This window comes from Sinohyriopsis cumingii, chromosome 3 (assembly GCF_028554795.1).
Source record: "Sinohyriopsis cumingii isolate HCF-2022 chromosome 3, ASM2855479v2, whole genome shotgun sequence".
In the NCBI taxonomy this organism is placed as follows: Eukaryota; Metazoa; Mollusca; class Bivalvia; order Unionida; family Unionidae; genus Sinohyriopsis; species Sinohyriopsis cumingii.
The window spans coordinates 56,515,426-56,537,335 of NC_142963.1; the positions used below are offsets into that span (position 1 = coordinate 56,515,426).

At 32.6% G+C, this 21,910-nt stretch overlaps 1 protein-coding gene across 3 annotated transcripts in view; it reads left to right on the top strand.

Annotated features, from left to right (window-relative positions):
* The window catches only part of LOC149802896 (uncharacterized), a 138,331-nt gene that overhangs the window by 106,745 nt on the left and 9,676 nt on the right, over window positions 1–21,910 (top strand). For 2 of the 3 annotated variants that reach the window (XM_089952383.1, XM_089952385.1), the window contains 4 exons: window positions 227–328; window positions 10,038–10,202; window positions 13,239–13,346; window positions 19,767–19,811. In XM_089952383.1, the coding sequence (XP_089808509.1) occupies window positions 227–328; window positions 10,038–10,202; window positions 13,239–13,346; window positions 19,767–19,811 (420 nt within the window). The remainder of the gene's footprint in view (window positions 1–226; window positions 329–10,037; window positions 10,203–13,238; window positions 13,347–19,766; window positions 19,812–21,910) is intronic. The other variant, XM_089952384.1, reaches the window with a different exon arrangement.

Sequence of the window (21,910 nt, forward strand, 5' to 3'; positions counted from 1 at the left end):
ATATAGTTGAAAATAAAAATGTAAGACTTTATGTTTTCTCCCCACCCCCATTTGATAGATATATTCAGGAAGAATTTAATATGAAAATTATCAGAGAAGTACACCATAAATGTATCTTTGCTCACAAGAGTATACCTAAGGTTGATTCCTCTGATTTTTTACCTATGTGATAAGTAGTTCTTTTAATATGGAAAAAGAAATAGTATAAATCCATTTATTTTTTCAGGCCTGTTCCATCATTACCTAACCAGTCTGCTCTTCCACCCACACGCTCACCACGCCCCTACACAACGTTCGAACTGGATCAGATTCGGCAACAGGCCAAGAGGTATGGGATGGAACAATTTATATCATCTATGAGATCCATATTTAAGTTACAGGTTTAAGGAGTATGAATTGACTGTTTTGGGGGAGTCAGGCCTAAAGATTTTAAAATGATGAGAAGGCATTTTCAATAGCCAATCAAATGCAGTGTCCTTTGTGATTGGTTGATATAAAGCCTCAAGGTCAAACTGAAACTCAAAAGTTTAATTATCCAAAAGCCTGGTTTTAGTGAATATACAGTCCAATCTAATTGATTTAATCTCTTTTTATCATGTGACATGGGGGGGAGGGGCATAATATGCCTATGATGATTCTATCAGTAACATGTATAATAATACCATTTATCACAAATGATATCATGATGTTGTGTAACGCATGCCATATGGACTGAATTCTGAATGTATTTGAGTAACTTTACTGTGCTATTATGTGGTTTCATACAGAAAGAAGTATTTTTTTTTCATGCATTAAACAGTGTTATAATTCTATTCATTTCAAAATGAATTTGTGAAACAAGTTTTATAGTTTCTGTCTTTTTCAAACTTTGGTGATCCCATACCAGCTACTAAGGCTTCTCCAAAATAATTGAAGTAATGGTGCCATTTTGTGGCAAAAGTAACCTGTTTAAAAAGACTCCAGAAAGATACATTAATGTCCAGTAGTTGTTTTGAAGTATGTGTGCTTGTGAAGTGACTAACTTCAAGAGACATAATAAAATCATTTGCATTTCGCTTGGAAAATCACACACCCAAACACTCTCACACAGACACACTTTATACTAGTATAATATATTACAATCCAATTATCCAATTTCTGTAATTGTTTATGACAATTAAAGTCGAAATGTTCATCTGTATATAATAGAAACATGTTCTTTTTGGATAAAGATAGTAATTTCCTTACAAAATTGAGCCTTGAAATTATTTTCCTGATAATTCTGTACTATTAATTAAATACAGTTCTGAACTGATGTTTATGCAATGACATGCTTTTCAGCATTTTTTCCTTGAAATTATTTCATGGCAATAATTGTTGTAACTGTTTGAAAGTTATCAGTCTATGATACAAATAAACAACAGATGGCATCTAGCAGACTAATAGAAATCAGGTACTCTTCTTAACATTAAGTTTGTAACCAACACTTCCCTTTTCTGACTCTTTGTAGAAAATGATGTAGTGAAGTAGAGGCCAAAATAAAGGAATACAATTTTTCTGCAAAATGTAATTTGACATAATAGTATTCCACAAATTTCATAAATAACATTGCAATCTGTGCAGAAAAAATATCGTTTCCCTTTTGTTATCTTTTTCGTTTTAATTCTGCTGGATAACTTTTGTGAAAATCTTTTCATGATCTTTTCTTTTTACCCCAAACCATGCTCTTTTTCATGTTATTTAGATATCACAGTGGTGTTGACAAATACAGTGTTCGGTAACTACTTTATATGTTGGGAATGATCAACTTGCTTGTCATAGAAACATTTAAACCAGACTATATAACTAATCCCATCGTATCTGCACATCATATATGCAGTTTCCCCACTGACAGCACAAGTGTAGAGTTAGCATAGAAGATTTTAGGTTTGAGAAATAATATATTTTATCAAATGTTTTTTAAAGCATTGTGCAGACAAGTTTACACTTCAAATAGGCTGCATGGAAGACTAGTGGTAGGTTGGAAAAGGCTGCATGAAAAACTGCTTTTCAAGGTGATTTGAAATAACTGAGCATGTGCATGTCATTTCATTAGCCATACCAACAAAGCATTTGGCCCATTCATTCAGACATTTATTCATATGTTTGTGCATACATTTAATAATAATATAACACTACTACTACTAATAATAATAATAATGACTTTATTTAAATAAGAAGCTCATTTGGTCAACTGACCAAGCTCCCATGAGGCCTTCTACAAATATATATATAATGCGTAACTTTTACAAGCTGAGGTGTCTTTAGACAACAATGCTATTAAAAACTAGACAATGATCTGCTACAATAAAATATGCACAGGATGAGTACATACCTGATTCATACAAAGAGTAGTAACAAACATTTGTAAAACATTATAGGAGAGTGTATGGTATAACAGTTTTTTAAAGAGTAGTAGTACTGAATTAAACAAAATCATACAAATGCTTGTTCCTGTAGATATTGACTAAGAAGTGTTTTGAAAGCTTGGCATGAGTCAGCTGACTTTATTTAAGGTGGTATGGAATCTCGTAGCTTGGCTCCAGACAAGTCAAAACTCTTATGAAACTCTGAATTTGGTTTAGGTAAATATAACTTGTTGTTTGAGATGGATCTTGGTTTATACATACTGTATGTACATTTTCAATAAATTTAAAGTTACATGTAAGATAATCAGGAGCCAGTCCATGTAAGGATTTACAGGCTAGTAAACCCTTCTCAAATTGAGTTTTCCGCAGAAATGTAAGCCACTCTAGAGTTCTAAAATGATCTCTTGATGGTGTATCTAAATCAGCATCAAGAAGAACTATAGCTGCTCTGTTTTGAAATTTCAGTAATCTTTCCTAATTATCTGTACCACTATTACCCCAAAATAGAACAGCAATATTCTAGGTGTGGCATGATACATGCATTATAGGATATCTTTCTCTGTTCATTTTGTCATCAATATCTTAGACCCAATTCGACCTACACTCATGGAAGTTGGTACATTGATGCAGGAGAATATTTCATCAATATTAAAAAACAAACTCATAGTTGAGTGACTTAAACCCCTGCTTCTTGTAACTGTTTCATATGCCTTCATGAAATTTGGTATGTGAAGACATGTCAAGGAGACTAACTCAACTGTGTCAAAATAAGGTCACTTGTCACCTAATTTTCATGCTTGGGCAACTTTTTTCATCCATTTGTTTGTTACATCCACTGTGACATCCCATTACAACTAGACTAATTAATTAGGCTTTGTTTTGAGGCTACACAAAGAAATCTGTGTACCATATATACTCACTTATAAGACAAGTCCAACTGCATACTGCATAGACCCATATCTGCCACTACATGATGTTTTGGCGGATCATGGCCTGTGCAGTTTGTAAGGAGTAATCGGTAGAACAAACAACATTGACTGATCTGCAGATGCATTTTACTATGGCAGATCACGATGTTTGTTGTTTGCAGTTTGACTTGACTTATCAGCAAGTACATATGGTAGATATATCTTCCTGAGTAATATATTTCATTAATACTTTCTATCTCCATAAGTGTTCTAGGTATAGCTTATTATGCATTTGTTTACATATATATGTGTTGTTACCTACACTTGTAAATTTTATCATCAGAATGGATTCGCACATGTATCTAATTCTGTATTTAAATAAGTCATGTTATTATTAAATGATGATGGTAATGATGATGATTATAATAATAACAATAACAGGTGTGTAATACCCAATCTATAATAATGATAATAATAATAATAATCATTATTATTATCATAATCATTATTATTATTATTATTATTATTATTATTATTATTATTATTATACACTAATAATAATATGAGATAATTATCAAAAACATTATTTTTCTCTTTTTTCTCTTTTCATTCTTCTTACCATCATCATCAAAAGATCTCTTTATAACAAATGATTTGTGACTCCCCCAGGACAATAAAACACCTTTGTGTTAATTATACCAGTTCTGCATTCCCATTTTAAAGCCCATGTTAACAGAGCATTTTTTTTAAAAATCATACATATGTAAATTAGCATGTGTATAAATATGTACACTGTGTACATAAGAGAATGAGAATCGAGTATTAGACTCAAAACCAATCATTAATGGGGTTGACCACTGTCCAGACCGGCCCTTGTAATCTTTCATGGCATATCTCTATGCAGGACACTTAATTCCCATTGCCATTCTAGTCTGTATAGTGGTGAATGCTGTTGGCAAAAGACATTCTTGTTTATAAGTGAACATCTTGTTACATTTCTTAATTAAACTGTCATGATTGTAACACAAATACAAAAGTGTAATCAAACTTTTTGTACAGCATCTGCTTCCATTTAAATGTCTTTAAAAAAAATATTTATTGCATAACACAATATTGGGATTTGTCATTGGGCTTTACAACAAGTCCATCAAAGAACATGGAAGACTGAAAACAAGATATTTTCTGATATTTTCTAAAGGTCTGATGCCAAAGTCATTATGGGATCATGGCAGCAGCATTTTTTTTAAAGTCATAAATTAAAGGTCAAAAGTCAAGACCATGCATTGTTTCTTGGAGGCAACATTTACTACAGTCAGTATTGTGAATAAAATCAAGGGGCCAAGAATATATACTTTTTTAACATTATTAGCCTTCAAAAAGAGAAGAAAAAGAACATATTGCACTTGTATCTTATTTTAATTGGGCCAATATATCTATTCCATTTAGATTTGTGCTATCAAAAATTGGTACATACAAGCAATCTTCATTAAACTGATGCCAGGTGTTTACACGAGGAATGTTGGATTTTCAGAATTTGTTCCAACCAAGCATTTTTATTTGATGTAAAAGGCAGAAAAAGAGAATAGCAGTTGAATGAAAAAATATCTTTACTGCACTCTGATTATATAAAAAAATTGCATCTACTTTTGGTGACTGGGTTCAGTATTTTAACACTAATAGTGTGCATACTTTCCCCTTAGCACTTTCTTTTTGCCCATAATCACTTTTTGGTGAGATTGTGTATATTATTTGTGTATCGACACCAGTATTTTGAAAGAGTAATGTCCCTATTTATGGTGCCATTGACTGAATTGGCATGATATCAAGGATGTTTTTTTATATAAGCATTCAAACAACTTTATGTCACACACATTCACACACTTAATTGAAATGCTACCATTTTCTGTTATGTCCAATTCATTGATGCCCTCACACTAAATGGATGGAATAAACAAAACCTTTCAAAAACATGAAATCTTTACTACATTAATCATTGACACTTTCTGGTGTTGTTGGTATTGAATTGTAAAAAGGTGCAGTTAGGCATGTTTACATTTGTTTTGGATTTTGCAGAAAATGTGGATTGTATAACAGCATATTTCACTTTTAAATACATTATTAAATACAATAGATATGCTTATTTGGATTAAAATGTGCATAACAGCATGTTACGGTTTAAACAACAGTATCTAAATGCAGTTCTTATTTGGATAAAAATATGCATAACAGCATGTTACGGTTTAAAGAACAGTATCTAAATGCAGTTCTTATTTGGATAAAAATGTGCATAACAGCATGTTACGGTTTAAAGAACAGTATCTAAATGCAGTTCTTATTTGGATTAAAATGTGCATAACAGCATGTTACGATTTAAACAACAGTATCTAAATGCAGTTCTTATTTGGATAAAAAAGTTATTGCCTTCTACTAGCAAAGTTTTGTTGTATACCTGTACATGTATTAAGTTTATAGATTCCTTCGATGTTTTAACTTACATTGAAAATCTGCTTAAAAATGTGAAGGAAAAATGTTGTAATGGCATGAATATCTGCTAGCTGCTCTTGCTGTACTTTTCATCTGTGTAAAACATAATGATGTTTTATCTTTCAATATTGTTTGTGTGGTGTATGTCTAGTTCTTTATTCAGCAATTTGCCTAATTTGCACTTCTTTAGTCTGCTAGAACATTAATCCTATTTTGTGCACTAATTAATGAACTACCTTTATAATTGTTCTCACTGCACTGATCTCCCCATGTGCTATAATGGGGTCCTAAATATTGCTAAATCCACTGAATGACATTCATGGGGAGTCCTAAATTAATGCAGTGGTTTTATGTTAGTTTTAAGTTGCTTTTGCAGTATTGTAAGAAGTCTGTAAAAGTCAGACACATATCAGGGCAGGATTATCATTTTGCTTTTACTGATCTAGCTAAATCAAACAGAAGCCAGTTTAGTTTATAATTTAACATGTATTATTCGTTAAAATCAACTTAAAAGAATGACAAATATATTTCACCAGCAAGACTCACATAATAATTTTTGCCATAGTATATGGCAAAAAAATAATGATCCCAGTATCAACTTTGTAACTATATTGTTATTTCATATAAATATTCAGGACTCACAAACCTAATTCAGTTCCCATAGTAAGCCTATGCAAACACCATGATATTAAAAATTAAATAACTTAAAATCTTTGAGTGCTCATGATCAAACCTATATTTATAAGTATAGACGAAACCTGGATGTCAGCTTCTGTGTACAGGAAAGGATACGAGCCATGGCATTTTCTGGACCTGCATGTGTTTGAAACATGTGCTCTCAATTCCACACCAAAGAGTCAGGTGCTAATTTTAGTAATGAGTGTTCCAAACTCAAGACTGTTCAAGGACTGAAATTCCATCAATAAAACAATGTCTCTATTTTTTTTTCACTTACAACTAGGATAAGCTCTCAAAAGGTTCTTTTTCCTACAACATAACTTAACATTATTAACCAATCCTGGTCAGTCTAACCCATATATACTCTACCGGGTATTTTATGTTCACCCATTTCCAGGCTGTTCCCATTTGTCCATACCAATAGTACTGTGTGCCCTTCAAAGCTAGCTTCAGTTACTAGTAGTTATTCACATTTCTGGAGAAATCAGAAAGTGAAAATACAAAATATCTGTAAAAATTATGCAATAAGGGCCCTGCTTGACAAAACAGGTAGAATCATATTATAATCATATCCATCCATCTTCTGACTACCAGACCAAACAAGAACAGTATGGGTTTTACAAGACAACTTTGCATAGAATTGTTGGATTTTAGGAAAAATGTTGCATTTCAGCTTAATTATTTTTGCACCATATATTGATGAGACCTTCAATAATTTGAATTCTATAGTTTTTAATCCTAAGCTTAAAACAAAGTTAGTGACATCTGAAAGATGGAAGAATTTTGTGATATACCTGATAAGGTCTGTAACAAGATATCTGGGTTGGATTTGGGATTTACAACAGAACACTTTTGATAGTGTTACAAATACAATTTTTAATGATGAACGATTTGAATGGGAAAAGAATTATGATTAATATGTGCATGTATAAGAACCAAATATTGGATGAATTAACATAATCCCCATGAATCTGATGATGCAACAAATGAAAATACAAATTAATGACCTTACACAGTACAAGGACAGAGGTGAATGATTCACAATGATTTCACAAGATGACAAGAATGATGTGTTTTACTCAAATAGTAAAAGATGTGGCACTTTACTCATATTGTAAAATGTAATTCATTCAAACAGTGAAAAATGAGGTATTTTACTCAAATAGTAAATTGATGAAAACAAAGGGACAGATATACCAAATATATTTACAATCCCAAAACACTGGGAATTACAAACCCCAAAATTAGCCCACAGATAAAAGATTACTTGTATAGAGTTACACACTCCATCACCAGATCAGACTATACCATATTTCTCCAGATATAAATCCAGGATATTTACTTAACAACTTTCAAATTAGAGATGGGTCTATCATCAAGTGAGAAATAGGAAGATTCTGAGAAGAAACATCAAATCTCAGATGCAATTTAAGTGCAAATATGAAGGTGAGATAAATTAGATCATGATATGTGCTGAAAAGCATAGAAAATACATTATAGAGCAAGTAATGTTTCTATAAAATATGAAAGAGAATAATTTATAGATATTAGAAACTTACTTTACTGGACAGAATTTGTTTATATTTTTCATTACTTATAGAATACCCTCCTCCCCAACATTTGAAGTGCAGTTATAATTTTCAAAAATGGGGAGATAACTCTTCAGCTATGTATATAGTAGTGTTTAACAGCACCTCAGCACAACAGTGACTATATCATGCCATAATTAATCTAACTAAGCTGAAGTTCCACTCCATAGATTTATATTTCTGCTTATGGTTGAGTTTTAAAAAAGTGAATCAATGAACTGGGTGTGAATGTGCTGTTTTAAAAAAGCAAAAATGTCTATCAGTTGATTTAAAATTAAAAAGTGTTGCCAGTCAGATTTCTTCAAAATTTTGTTTTGAAAAAGGCAAAGTTGGGTATTTAAATCTCCATACTAGTGAACTTGATGGGAAATTCATGTTAGAATGAGAACAGGGCAGAAATACCAAAATTACGGAAAATTTGATGTAGTTTTGCTAGTTCACTTAAGGTGAACTTAAATGGATGCAAATAATTTTGACTTAAAACTATAATAAAACCATCAGCTAAAAAAATAGAAAATTTTGTATTAGATTAGGAGAGCTGAAAAAGTCCCAGTATTGAGCTGTTTTCATGACAAACGCTGAACCACATTGCAGACAACATATGTCTGAGGAATTTAAATTTTGTGAAGATTGTGGCATGTTACATGCAACACAAACTCTTCCTATTATATAAATGCATATTGAGATTGCTGAAGATAATCTTGGAAGGTTCTGGAGATTTTACTCAGACAAGAGTGTGACAGACAGGCAGATGGATGTTCTCTATTTGTAATAAAAATTTGGGATAACTCTTAAAAATGCTGATCAGATAGACTCCATGTTTTTAACAGGACACATTGTCTTATTATATAAAAGCATACCGAGTTTCATGAAGGCATTTTGAAAGGTTCAGGAGATATTTTGTAAACAAAAGTTTGCATTTGACAGATGGATAAACTGACTCTAGTATACACCAAAACCAAACATCCTTTTTTGTGGTGGAATAAATAACATTGAACTAAGAATTAGGGATAGGAACATTTCCAGAGACCTTCCTGTTTGGTACAAATGTTTCGTGGTGGGATATGTGCTTCTTTTGAGACTGGTCTTGTTGTTAGTGTAATCGTTTATATTGTTTCTTAACATTCATTGTGTAACTGGCATGGTTAGCATTCTCTTTTGCCATGATAAAAAAGAACAATAATGGCTTTATTCTTCCACATAATTATGACTGAAGACTAATTCATTCTCTGTATGTATTGGAATTGCTTACTCAGCAAGTTGAGGACACTTTGCACATAGTCTTTGTGACTCTGCTTGCATTCTGGTCTATTTTTCTTGTAGATTTGCGGGGGGGTTTTCCAGGGCTTTAGTGGGATTAATATATACTGCTGGAAAAAATGTATGAAATATGTGTTCAGCACTCCCTCATTATAAACCCTTCATTATAACACTTTTTATGATAAAGCAAGTTTGATTATGGATTCAGTTTTATTAAGTGGTCACAAACTATATCATTAATGTTCTTCATTATAAGGGAGTCTCACTACACAGTGTATTCTGTAGCATTGCCAGTGTTATAATGAGGGAGTACTATATACCTAATGTACTTCATTATAAGGCTGTCTCACTATAAGGTTGTGTACTCTGTAGCATTGACAGTGTTATAATGAGGTAGTGGTGCATTTAGTCAAATTTGACTGAATGAGGCATGTTACATTGCCTGGTTAAATTTCATGATTGTTTATCATTGTCCTATATGTAGACAGTTTTTAAAAAAAATTATTGACAGTAGTCAGTAGCACATTATCCAGTATATTATTTATCATTATTACATGCTTTGTAGTCATAGATTGTAGTTGCACTATTTGTTCTTTAACCTTTAACAGCAGTGTGTGGTTTTTATAATTGTTATATATTCTACATCTTTTGCTAAATGCTTGTTTGGTAAAGGAGACTAACCTGTGCTTGCTTTTCTTTCTCTTTACACTTCTTTTCCTGCTTGTGAACAGCTATACTTCTGGTAGAAGCAGTGTAAACTATGAAAGAGCTTTGGCAGAGAAACAGCTTGCTAGGCTGAAAAAATCTGATCTTAAAGCATTCCTAGTGCATTTTAAGCATGAAATAGAGGCAGCCATGGGACGATGTACTCAACCAGGATGTTTGGATAGTCGAGAGTAAGTCTTACCAGTCCTAGTAACCAGGAAACAAGTCTTGTCTTTACAACAATTGTGTATGTGTGTTTGCATGTGTCTGTGTGTATGTGTGAGAGACCTACTTTTACTAGTGTGATAGGTACCATTCAAATCGATAAAATAGATTTAATTCTTTTGTAAGTATTGATTCATGATTATTAGATATTTGTCAAAACTGACCCATTTAGTTGCTTTAGGATGTATACAAATTCTCCAAGTACACTAAATATAATAATTGAATTTATCAAACATTTTGATCTCTTTCAATGAAAAAAATCACAAATCAGTAAAAGAATTTTGTTTATTTCTAAGTAATTCCAATGTTATCATTTTGGTAGCAATGCTGTTAGTCAAGAGATCATCATCTGAATGAAATTGCTGTATTAAAAAAAAGGGACTTGAATATTACTGTCATGCTGAGCATTGAAATTTGTATAACTCTTTGGTCTCTGTAATAAGGGGATAGATGAGAATAATTTGTATTCTTATATCAGATTGTATCATTTTTTAAAGCAGGAAATCTATGAGTGAACTAAAGTTTTAATTAATGATTTTTTTTTTATGGATTAAGGAAAAGTACTAGTATGCTATACATGCTTCACAATTTACAGTCAAGCCTACACTAGTAGCCACCCTTTCTTAGCAGTCATCTACTCTCAGTGACCATTTCCACTTCCCCCATGATATTTCCTTATCAAAGTCATGTTTTAAACAGTCACCTACTTTCCATGATCAATGGCCAAGTGATTGACCATGCAAATAAAGCATTGGTTTTCCCAAGAAATTCATTGTTTTGTAAAGTCATGTCTTGTAAATTGATTTGTAAAGATCCCTTATCATGCTGATATTCATTGTACTCGTCATTTTTTCAGTGCAGTTTTAAATTGACTGACCTCTCTATTGTTATCTTAAGAATTTGATTAAAGCTGCAATATTGATTAGAAATCATCATTATACTATAATAGTATTGAAAAGTCTGCATAAATTGGTATGCTCTAAATTCATTGTTATACTGTAATAGTAAGGAAAATTCTGCATAAATCGATATGCACTAAATTCATTGTTATACTGTAATAGTACGAAAAAGTCTGCATAAATCGATATGCACTAAATTCATTGTTATACTGTAATAGCATGGAAAATTCTGCATAAATCGATATGCACTAAATTCATTGTGACATCACATGTCTTTGAACAAAGATCACCTGTCAGTCATTGGGTTGACATTTGCTATTTTTGGCCTTGGTCTGTTACTTCTGAGACAGCTGACTCCAGCTGCATTATATATATATATATTTATATGGTGAATTCTTTTAATAGAAAATTATTTCAAATTACCTGCAATAACAATAATAATAATAACAACAACAATAATAATAATAATATGCAGTGCATGGTAATTGTTCAAGTTTAAAGGTAAATCTATATTCAGTTTTAACCTGTTTACAAAGGCCTGTTTGGCATTTTACCATGAGTGGCTGATAGATGGTTTGAATGTAATTGTATGTGTGTATTTCTTCCTTTTTGAAAACATTTCATGCACCTGCTTTATGCTTTTTATTAACAAGCTTCATTTATGCATGCTTGTACTAACCTTAATGTGTTTGATGCTTTTTCAGGCTTTGTAGCTTTAGTAATCTGTTTGTTTACAGTGTGTTGTGCAAGTAATTCTCTCTTGTTTTGTTATGAAAGAAATCTACCTATCAAACAGACTATAGGGTCTTAGCATGGAGTTTTTTCTCTCAATTGCTAAAAAAGAAAAACCAGAAATAACTGGCAAAAAAAAGAAGCTCAGTTTGCAATATATCACTGAAATACAAACTTCTGGCTCTTTGTTTTTAAATTTGCATGAAATAGATCTAGATGTACAAACCTAGCTTAGAAGTTCTGGTCTTGTCCAGAAATAAGATTTAATTTTTATCATGGCTTTCACGAGAAAAAACCCAGATCTGCTTTCCTGTCATTACTTGTTTATTGAGTACCAGTACAACAAAATTTTGCAGTATTTGTATATTTTCTTCAGTTTTATCATGGGGATTGAAAAATGCAACACCTGCCTTATATAAATTACAACTATAACAAACACATACTTTATATAAATTAAAACTGTAACAAATACTTATGTTATATAAATTACAATTGTAATAAAAACATACTTCATATAAATTACAACTGTAACAAACATATACCTTACATAAATTACGCTTCCCCCCATCCCCCCAAAATTAATGTTTCTGGTGAACCGACTGTCCGTTTCTTATTGCGACTGTAACCTTTTTTCCACAGTGGTCAAACAGAAAGAAATCACATTAAATATATAATGTTTCAAAAAAATGACCTTCCTAACTTAATTTTAAAATCAGTGCAATAGGAAACACATTTTTATGTGTGCCTTACAACTGTAACAAACACATGCTTTACTTTATATAAATTATGACTGTAATAAAACATACTTTATATAAATTACAACAGTAACAAACACATACTTTATATAAATTAAAACCATAATAAACACATACTTTATATAAATTACAACTGTAACAAACACATACTTTATATAAATTACAACTGTAACATACTTTATATAAATTACAACCATAATAAACACATACTTTATATAAATTACAAGCATAATAAACACATACTTTATATAAATTACGACTGTAATAAACACATACTTTATATAAATTACAACTGTAACAAACATACTTTTATACAAATTACATATAATTTTATATTTGTGTCAGTTTAACTATGTTTCAGAAAAGAAATAGGTTGAATATTCTTCATCACTATAGAAACTATGTTGAAATATTTTAGTCATTGAAAAAATTCCATGATAAAACTATGAACATGTCATAGTAATTTCTGTACAGATTTGTAATCATCTTTTTTCCTTTCAGTGACAGTTTATTTGAATTCTATTTGAATTTATTAAGCTTAACTTTGTTGGTAATTTAAGGTGCTTTTTAGACCTGTTTTTAAAACTATTTTAATAGTTTTAAACCTTTTATTCAGTTTTTCCAGTCCAGAAATCACAGACTACTATGCCACACCACGTCCTTGTGGTGGTAGTCATACGATGACATACCCACACAAACGAATGACCAGGCTCACTCATCTTAGGTAAGAAATGAATCTGTTTTGAATATCCAATTAGACATGAATTACATTTTTTTGTGATGCAATAGATAATTGTCATACCATATGTGCTCACTTATAAGTCAAGTCAAACTGCAAATAACAAAGATCCTGATCTGTCGCAGCATAATGTGCCTACAGATCAGGGTCTGTTCTCTACTAATGCCTCCTAACAAACTGCACAGACCCAGATGTGCCTTTGCCTAATGTGAGGGCAGATCTGAGTCTGTGTATTTTGTAGTTGGACTTTCCTTACAAGTAAGTACAAATGGTAGTTGATTCAAAGTAATATTTTTAATACATTTTATTGTATCTGACAATTGTTGGATATCTATACATGTTTTGTGTTGAAAGCAGTGTTTTTGCTTTTTTTTTTGTTGCATGTTAGAAAGAGTGACACAATCAAACACCATCGTCCTCTGTCTGTAATGTTCCTGTTTTGGGGGAGAATTCATATAAATTGCTCCCATTTAGACCCCAAAATTCCATCCATTTGTTATCTAATGTAATAGGTCCTCACTAAATGAAGTTGGCAGAGCCCTAAAGTAATCACATTATCTGTCTGTCTTACTGTTTGTCTATCCATCAGCAGTTTGGTTTCTTCAAGATAACTGAATGGAAAATTATTGGATGTTTCTAAAAAAAATTAAATGCAGCTTTATTGTTAAGACCTTGAAAGTTTTAATTCCAGACTTCTTTGTCATCATTTAAGTATGTCCCAATATTGCATGTCTTCCTTACATTCATTTCCCCAGTTTAATTTTACCAGTAATTGGCATGATTTGTATTACCTTGAAATATCCTTGAATGTGAGGGGTTCACTTGAAACATTTGAAATTTAAAACTCTTGGTTTTATCCTGGAATTTTTTGAAAATTTCCTTGAACTTTCTGAATTTATTTGAAGGAATTCAGAAAGTCCAAATTCAATGGAATATTTTATTTTTAAATTAAGAACATTGGTATTTTCTGTTTCTCCAAATATTATGAATAAATAAACAATGTGGTATACAGTTTCGTGAATGAAATGATGTACAATACCAGATTGACTGTTCAGACCTTGCATAAAGATGTGGAAGCCCTCTTGTAATTGCCTAACTCCATCCATCCATATGTCTTTCTGTTGGCACATCTTGTGATCCTGAAAGCTCTGTAACCCATTCACATGATTGAATATTGTTGTTGTTGTTGTGGGGCTTAACACCATTTTCAGCACACGATAGGCTGTACATGGCGGCCAGTATTAATGGTGGAGGAAGAACCCAGGAAAACCCCAGGAAAGAACCAGCGACCCTTGAGAAGCTACTGGCAAGCTTTCTCACATTCCCACATTGGCTGAATCTAAGACTTGAACCAGCGCAGACAGAGGTGAGATGGCAGTGATCCATAACGGAGAGCGCTTTAGACCACTCGGCCACTCGGGGCCCCCATGATTGGATGTACTGTAGTAAGTGAAATTGCCTATTGTATGTAGATGCTTCATTTAAGGGTTTATTCTTATTAGGTCCTATTTCAACAGAGTTATTGCCCTTTTCATAAGTTTTGAATCTCCACTACAGCAGATTTTTGTAACCAGTATAGTTCAGAAACTATTAAATATATGTCTTGTATAGGTCTTATCTCAAGTCCTTATAGAGTTATGGCCCTTGACAGTTAACTTCATATCTTCTCATGGGATATTGCTTGTGGCCAGCAGAACTCGAGAACCAAGTAACATATTCTGATGCAGTTTGGTGTGAGCATTGCCACATAGATCTGCAGGTGCCTCATCTAATTGATTTTCTTGTCTTTACATTTAAAGTTGGAATGTTGCTTGCAATTTTCATAGCTCAAGAGCCATGCATTATATTCTGATGGAATTCAGTGGCATAGTCTATGAACCATTCAACACATTTTAATACAATTAGCAGTGAACGTTGTTTCATCAAAGTAACTGTATCTCTTTATGGGTTTTGCCTTGCCTACTCCATTTTTAACAGAGTCAAGGCACTTGACAGTCATATTTCATTTCCTGTGATGTTGCTTGCATTTCATGAGTCCCTAAAGGCGATGGATTTCAAGCTTTTCACACCATCATTTAATGGAGTCATGGCCCCTGAATGTCTGTCTTCTCTTAACTTTGGTTTCCCAACACATTTTCCTCTGTTTATGACACAGCAAAGCAACTTGTAGTGCAGAGGGACACAATGCACCCATTTGCTATCAGCTCTTGCTGAATTTCAGTTAAGCTCACCTGCAGTTTATAATGATAAGACAACTGATGAATTTGATTTCCTGCCTTCCATGACTTCATTTACAGGAGCTATGCCTCTTTATTTTCTAATCCTTCTGGCTTTGGCTTCTGCATCTGTACAATTTGGAATTTTAATGTTGCTTTAATAATTTGAGTCATATCGCTCTAATGTCTGCAGTGTAGCAGTTTATAGTTATGTCTAGCACTGGGGCATCATGTGTGGCATCGTGTCCCACCCAGTTACATTATGCTGACATCAGTCCTAACACTGACCTCTTAATGCTGCGCACAATGCGAGACAGCTGCTAGCACCATTTTTATAAGACCAACTACATCTCAGGCTCTAACCACTTTGGCTTCTGCAGTATAACCTTACCAAGGTTTGTTAGATTTCAATTAAATTTGGCCTGCAGCTTGATATTTGATAAGAACTTGGATTACTTTGATATCCAGCCTTTATCGACATTGTTTATAAGAATTATTGGCCTTGTTTGGTAATTGAAATATTTAGTATCCTGATTAACATTGATGACACCTTAAATGAGTTCAGGTCCAGTACTCCATAACATAATTTACAGGAGTTATGTTCCCTAATTGTCTGTCCTGTGGGTTTTGGTTTCCACAACTGTATTAATATGCAAAGGATTGTTGGATTTCAATCCAAATTAGCATGCAACTTGATATTTGTGAGACTTTGAATTAATTTGATTTCCAGCATTCAACAATATCATTTACAGGAACAATGGACCCAGCTTATGCATTTCTCTAACTTTGGTTTCTGCAGCATTATTGTACCAAGAAGTGTTGTCTTTTAACCAAATTTGGCATGTAATTTATTGGTGAAAAGACCTTGAATGAATTTAATTTATAGTGTTCCACAGAGACAGAAGAGTTATGACCCCTAATTTACAGGCCTTCACTGCAGTTTCTTTAACATAACTTCGCTATGCAATGTTAGACTTTAGCCAGTTTTTGTTGTTGCACCTTCATGTTGATGAGACTGTAAATGAGCAGTATTTCTAGCATATGATATCATCATTCTTGTTGATTAAGCAATATGGATGAACTATATATTGTTGCAGCACTAGTGAACCAGTCAACAGATTCTCTGTGGTCACATGCATCATCTTTGTGCTACAGTTCTTAGTCTGAAGAAGTGAGAGTGACCGCACATTACATGTTTAAATTTATGACCATGAATAGTCATTTTCCATCTAAGTTTGGCTTCCCAACACAAGAGCCTCTGTTTACGGTCCTGCCAAACTAAATGTAGTGAGCAGTAGTCTTTGTGATTAGCCAATCACTGATAGCTCTTTCATTATTTTAGGGTTCACATAGTACTTATGGGTATAAATATTGTTTATAAATTTGTTATATTCCTGAAAATCCTTGTATGAAAATTTAGAGGACAAGAAGTCATTATAATTTTCTGGATTGATAGTGTGCCAAAAAGTAAATGTACCAAAAAATTACAGACAACACAGTAAAATATTTTCTCATAGCAAAGACCACTTCTTAAGAAAGGAAATAAATATGGACTATTTTTGTCAGGCTTATATATGGTGAGATATGTGTATCATACTTTGGGTGATATATCATATATACTCACTTGTAAGTCAAGTCCAACTGCAAACTGCAAAGACCTAGATTTGCTTTACCATAATGTGCTAGCAAATCTGGGTCTCTGCAGTTTGTTAGCAGTAATCATTTGAACAAAGAACATAGACCCTGATCTACAGGTGCATAATGTGATGACAGATTAGGGTTTATGTTGTTTGCGGTTGGAATAGACTTATAAGCAGGTATGTATTGTAACTTGTACGTCAGTTGCTGTATTCAGCTGTAACATGGGAACAGCATTAGAATAAGCTTAATTTTGTGTCTGATATGCAAAGATTTTTGTTGTATAGGACCAGCTGAAAATTACCATATATCCTTGCTTATGAGTTGAGTCCAACTGCAAACTGCATAGATCCAAATCTGCCAGTGCATACTGTAGCAGCAGAGTTCATGCAGTTTGTTAAGAGTAATCAGTAGAGTAAACAACATTGACCCTGATCTGTTGACATGTTATGTACCAGCAGATCTGGATCTGTTGTTTTCATTTGGACTTGTCATATAAGCTTGTGCATATGGTGATCACTAACCACTCCATAATACCATGGTTAATTATATGTTTATATGGTTTAATTACATTGTCTTGTCTGTTTTTACCAATGCTGCTTTTTAAGTTGTACACCTAAGTTTAAATTGATGCATTCCTGATTTGACAGCAATAGTCATCAAAGGTATTATTGGTAGATGCAACTTTTAGTTGGAGTTTGATTGTTGTTTAAAGTATGAATAATTTATTCTTGCCCCGACATAGATGATAGGAAACTAATTATCTAATTTAGGTTTTAAAGTCTTAAACTGATCCATGACATTTTGCATCCATGTCAACAGCCAGCCATCATGTTTTTGAGTCATTTCTTAAATTGAGAGGTCTGAGGACCTCAATGAAGTCCCCATTTTGAGATCGCAGGAAGAGATGACATTGAGGATAGTTAGATAATAAAACATATTGTATTATTTTATGATTTGTTTAGAATTGTGATAGTATGACATGAATCCAAGGCTTCAAGAATGGTATTTTATGAAGGAAGTAAAAAAAAAGTGATTTTTTAAAATCCTATTTAATTCATCATTGGCTACCATTTTTGAGGACTTATGATAGATTTTTTATTAATTTTGATATATTATATTTGAAAGATGAAATATATTCTTTTATTTGCAGGAAGTATATTTTCTCTCTGTATTTGGAATTTTTCTTCGGTTTTCATCTTTGTATGCATTGTCTAAAGAAAAATGGTAAAATTTACTATCAGAGTTGCTACCAGCTTTTCTTGCACACAGATGAATTTATGACCTCTGTGGCTAAGACTGTAGTCTATTGGCTTATTTGAAAAGGTATTTTACTATACTGACAGATTGGGGACAAAGTTAAAATGTAATTAGAAATAGATAACAGTACATTTTTTTAATCTGTCCCCCACCTTATTCCATTTGAGGCATACACAATTCAGTAATTCGCAGAGTTGAGGTGGTATAATGCTGATTATAATCAGACAAACATGCCTGACTCGTGCATACCTCCTGAAGGGTAAACCTCGATCAGAATGCATATCTTGCCATTCTTGTCCAGTGTGATGACTTCTGCCCTGTGAAACCAGTGTTTTTTTATGTTAACTCAATAAAGATCATTTATGATCATTAATCACCTGAGAAAATTTTTGAGCATTTTGAATGAATTTGGTTTATTAACAATTTTTTACCATATGTTTTACGGATCATATATTTTATACCTTTATCTTTTACTTTATACACTTTACAAAATGTTGACATGCGTACTGTACAAGATTTGTATTATTTAATACCACATGTTCATGTTTTTTGGAAGGCTTTTATCTTCCTAGATTTCTTCATTAATTCTTTATTAATTTTACAACTTTTCTTTTAAACATCATCATTTGACCATTGATGTACTTACATGCCATTAACTACAACTACTACTGCTAATACAACTACTACTGTGACTACTACTACTACTACTGCCACTACTACTACTACTACTGCTACTACTATGACTACTACTAGCACTATGTAATAAATTATTGGCAATGCAAGTAACTGTCCTGTTGTTTCCATTCAGTGTCAAATAGTACTCTGAAAAATTAGCATTATGCTGGAGGATGTGAAGTAAATAGGTTTCTGGGAAAGGTCAAATGTTTTGATTCCTGTACACGGCAAAAGGGCATCTTGTACTTATGCTTGATGGCTGCCCTAAAAGCTGACATGTTTAATGTCTGGAGATTTCTGATTCCTACCCTAGAGCCAGATATGGGGCTAAATTTATAGTATTGGCAAGTAAGACTTTTCTGTCAGGAAGGGGATGGATACATACAGATGTTGAAACCTTTTTGTAATGACCAATCTCTCTGCAAGGGCTAAAAACCTATATTTTGGTGATTTATCCATTGCACAAGGGAGATAGCATTGCAGTAATAGTTAGTAATTTATCCACTTGTCTTCATTCATTAGCCAGTATGCTTTTAGGAAATACTATGGACCAGTAATCTTGTGTTAAAGATATCCTCATCAGAAATAATAACTGAATCCCAATTTCTGTTTATAGCCATTTATTCAAAGAAGAAGAGACTGTCATACCAACAGTTCCAAAGTAAGTTATTTTTTTCAACAGGAAAGAGGTAATTGTACTACTACATTCACTGTTTTCTCTAGGCTGCACCCTTTTACTATTAGCACATTAAAAATAACGATTTCATGCAGAGATCACTAATACATCATAAATCACACAAAAAACTGTCGATGTCATTTGTAATGTTTGTCCTCTGTGTGCATGTGCCCCTCATCATCAAGAGACTTGGTTATGCTATTCACATCATGCTGGAAGTTCCTCATTGGCTACGATTATCTTCTGTTGGACAGATCTCTTAGCAAGAAAAGCATAAATGTTTAAAGAATAACTGAGTTTGTCACATTGAAAACTGGAGTCACTGAAAGTATTACAACTGACTGATATAAATGCAATTTCAGTATCCTTAGTGGCTTTAGGAAATGAGTGAATTGAAATTAATGACAGTGACAATGGGGGCATTTCCTCTGAATCTGATACTGGGACCTGGAGCAATAACATAAGAAGAAAAAAATAATTTCTTTTAAATTTTGCAGCAATTTGAAAGAATCAACCCATAATGTAGTAATGTGTAGTGACTAAATTAGTTCAGTTCTTATCTGCACATGTTATAATCTTGATTAAAAACATGCAAAAATTTCACAATAATTAAGCATGAAAGAGAAATACTAGTTTGAAATAAAATACATTTGGAAGGAATACAATATAAATATTCATAACTATCATGCTGTAAGACATGCAGGTAATTCATAGTAAATGATGAAATAATAGGCAGATTCCCCTGAAAGTGAGAATGGTCACATGAACTTGACGTAAGGGGTCCTGAGAGACATTTATCTTGGAAAGTTGAGAAAACTTTGTTGGTGATTTTTGTTCTAATTGTGATGTTTAGTGAACAGCATGGACCAATGTATGCCAGTTTTTTGCAAAGGTAGATCTGGGTCTACATTTTTTTGCAGTTAGGTGCACATTATTGAGGAACTGATCCAATTTTGTCACACCAAACCAGTGATGTATGACTGATAATTATTTTAAATTTTATGTAGTAATTTTCTTTGTTGCAGATAAAAAATATAAGATGCATTATGTGTTAATGTTTCCATCAGCTACTTAGAATATGAAGTACAAAGTCAAGAATAAATAATATTTGTGTATTAACTGATTCTATGCAGGAGCTGGTCCAGACTCACTATGCATCAGTTGTTACTGTACTTCCATTTCTCATCAAAGTAAGGATAAATAGAGCATATTTTGAACATTTTGACCAAAAGAAGTATACCTTGGTACATTTTTTTTTAATTTCTAGATAGCTTTGCCAAAATGAGTAAAGGCATTGGTTGGTATTTATGCCAGCCTGTAGATTTTTTCAGATTATCACATCTCCTATGCATTCATTTGAATAAAAGTTACTTTGTTTCTTTGCACACATAAAACTAAACACCTTCAATAATATGCAGACACTCATAGTGTTTCCATGTGCACATAAACCAGAATACCTTGAATAATGATGTCAACACACTTATAATGGTTTTAATACACACATAAACAAAAACACTTTCAATAATATGCATACACTTGTAAGCATTTCTGTGTGCACATAAACCAGAACACCTACAATAATACACACATAAGTGTTTCCATGTGAACATAAACCAGAACACCTTCAATAATACACACTCATAAATGTTTCTATGTGCACACAAACCAAAATGCCTTAAATAACACACACACACACACTTATTTTTTTAGTTTCGTATTTTGCATACGGTTAGAATTTTAAAGAAAAAGAATTTCCCTGGCTTTCCTCACTGGTTATACTGGCTGTTTAAAAAAGACCTTGTATATCTTAGATATAGTTCAAAGAACCTTTAATTCCCTTTATTTTGGTGTATGATTGATGGGTGTAATATGGGTTATAGAGTATACAGCTTGGCCTTACTCCAGACATGCACCTTTCAAAAAAGTGATAGCTCCACTTGGTCATTTTCACTTCCTGAACTTCAGAGGTAAATTGTATGAAAAAGAGCCAATAACTTTTTTACATTTTATATAATTTTTAATTCATTTGTTGCACTTTCAGAAGCTGGTGTTGTCTAGTCTGACAAAATTCATTTTCTCTATTT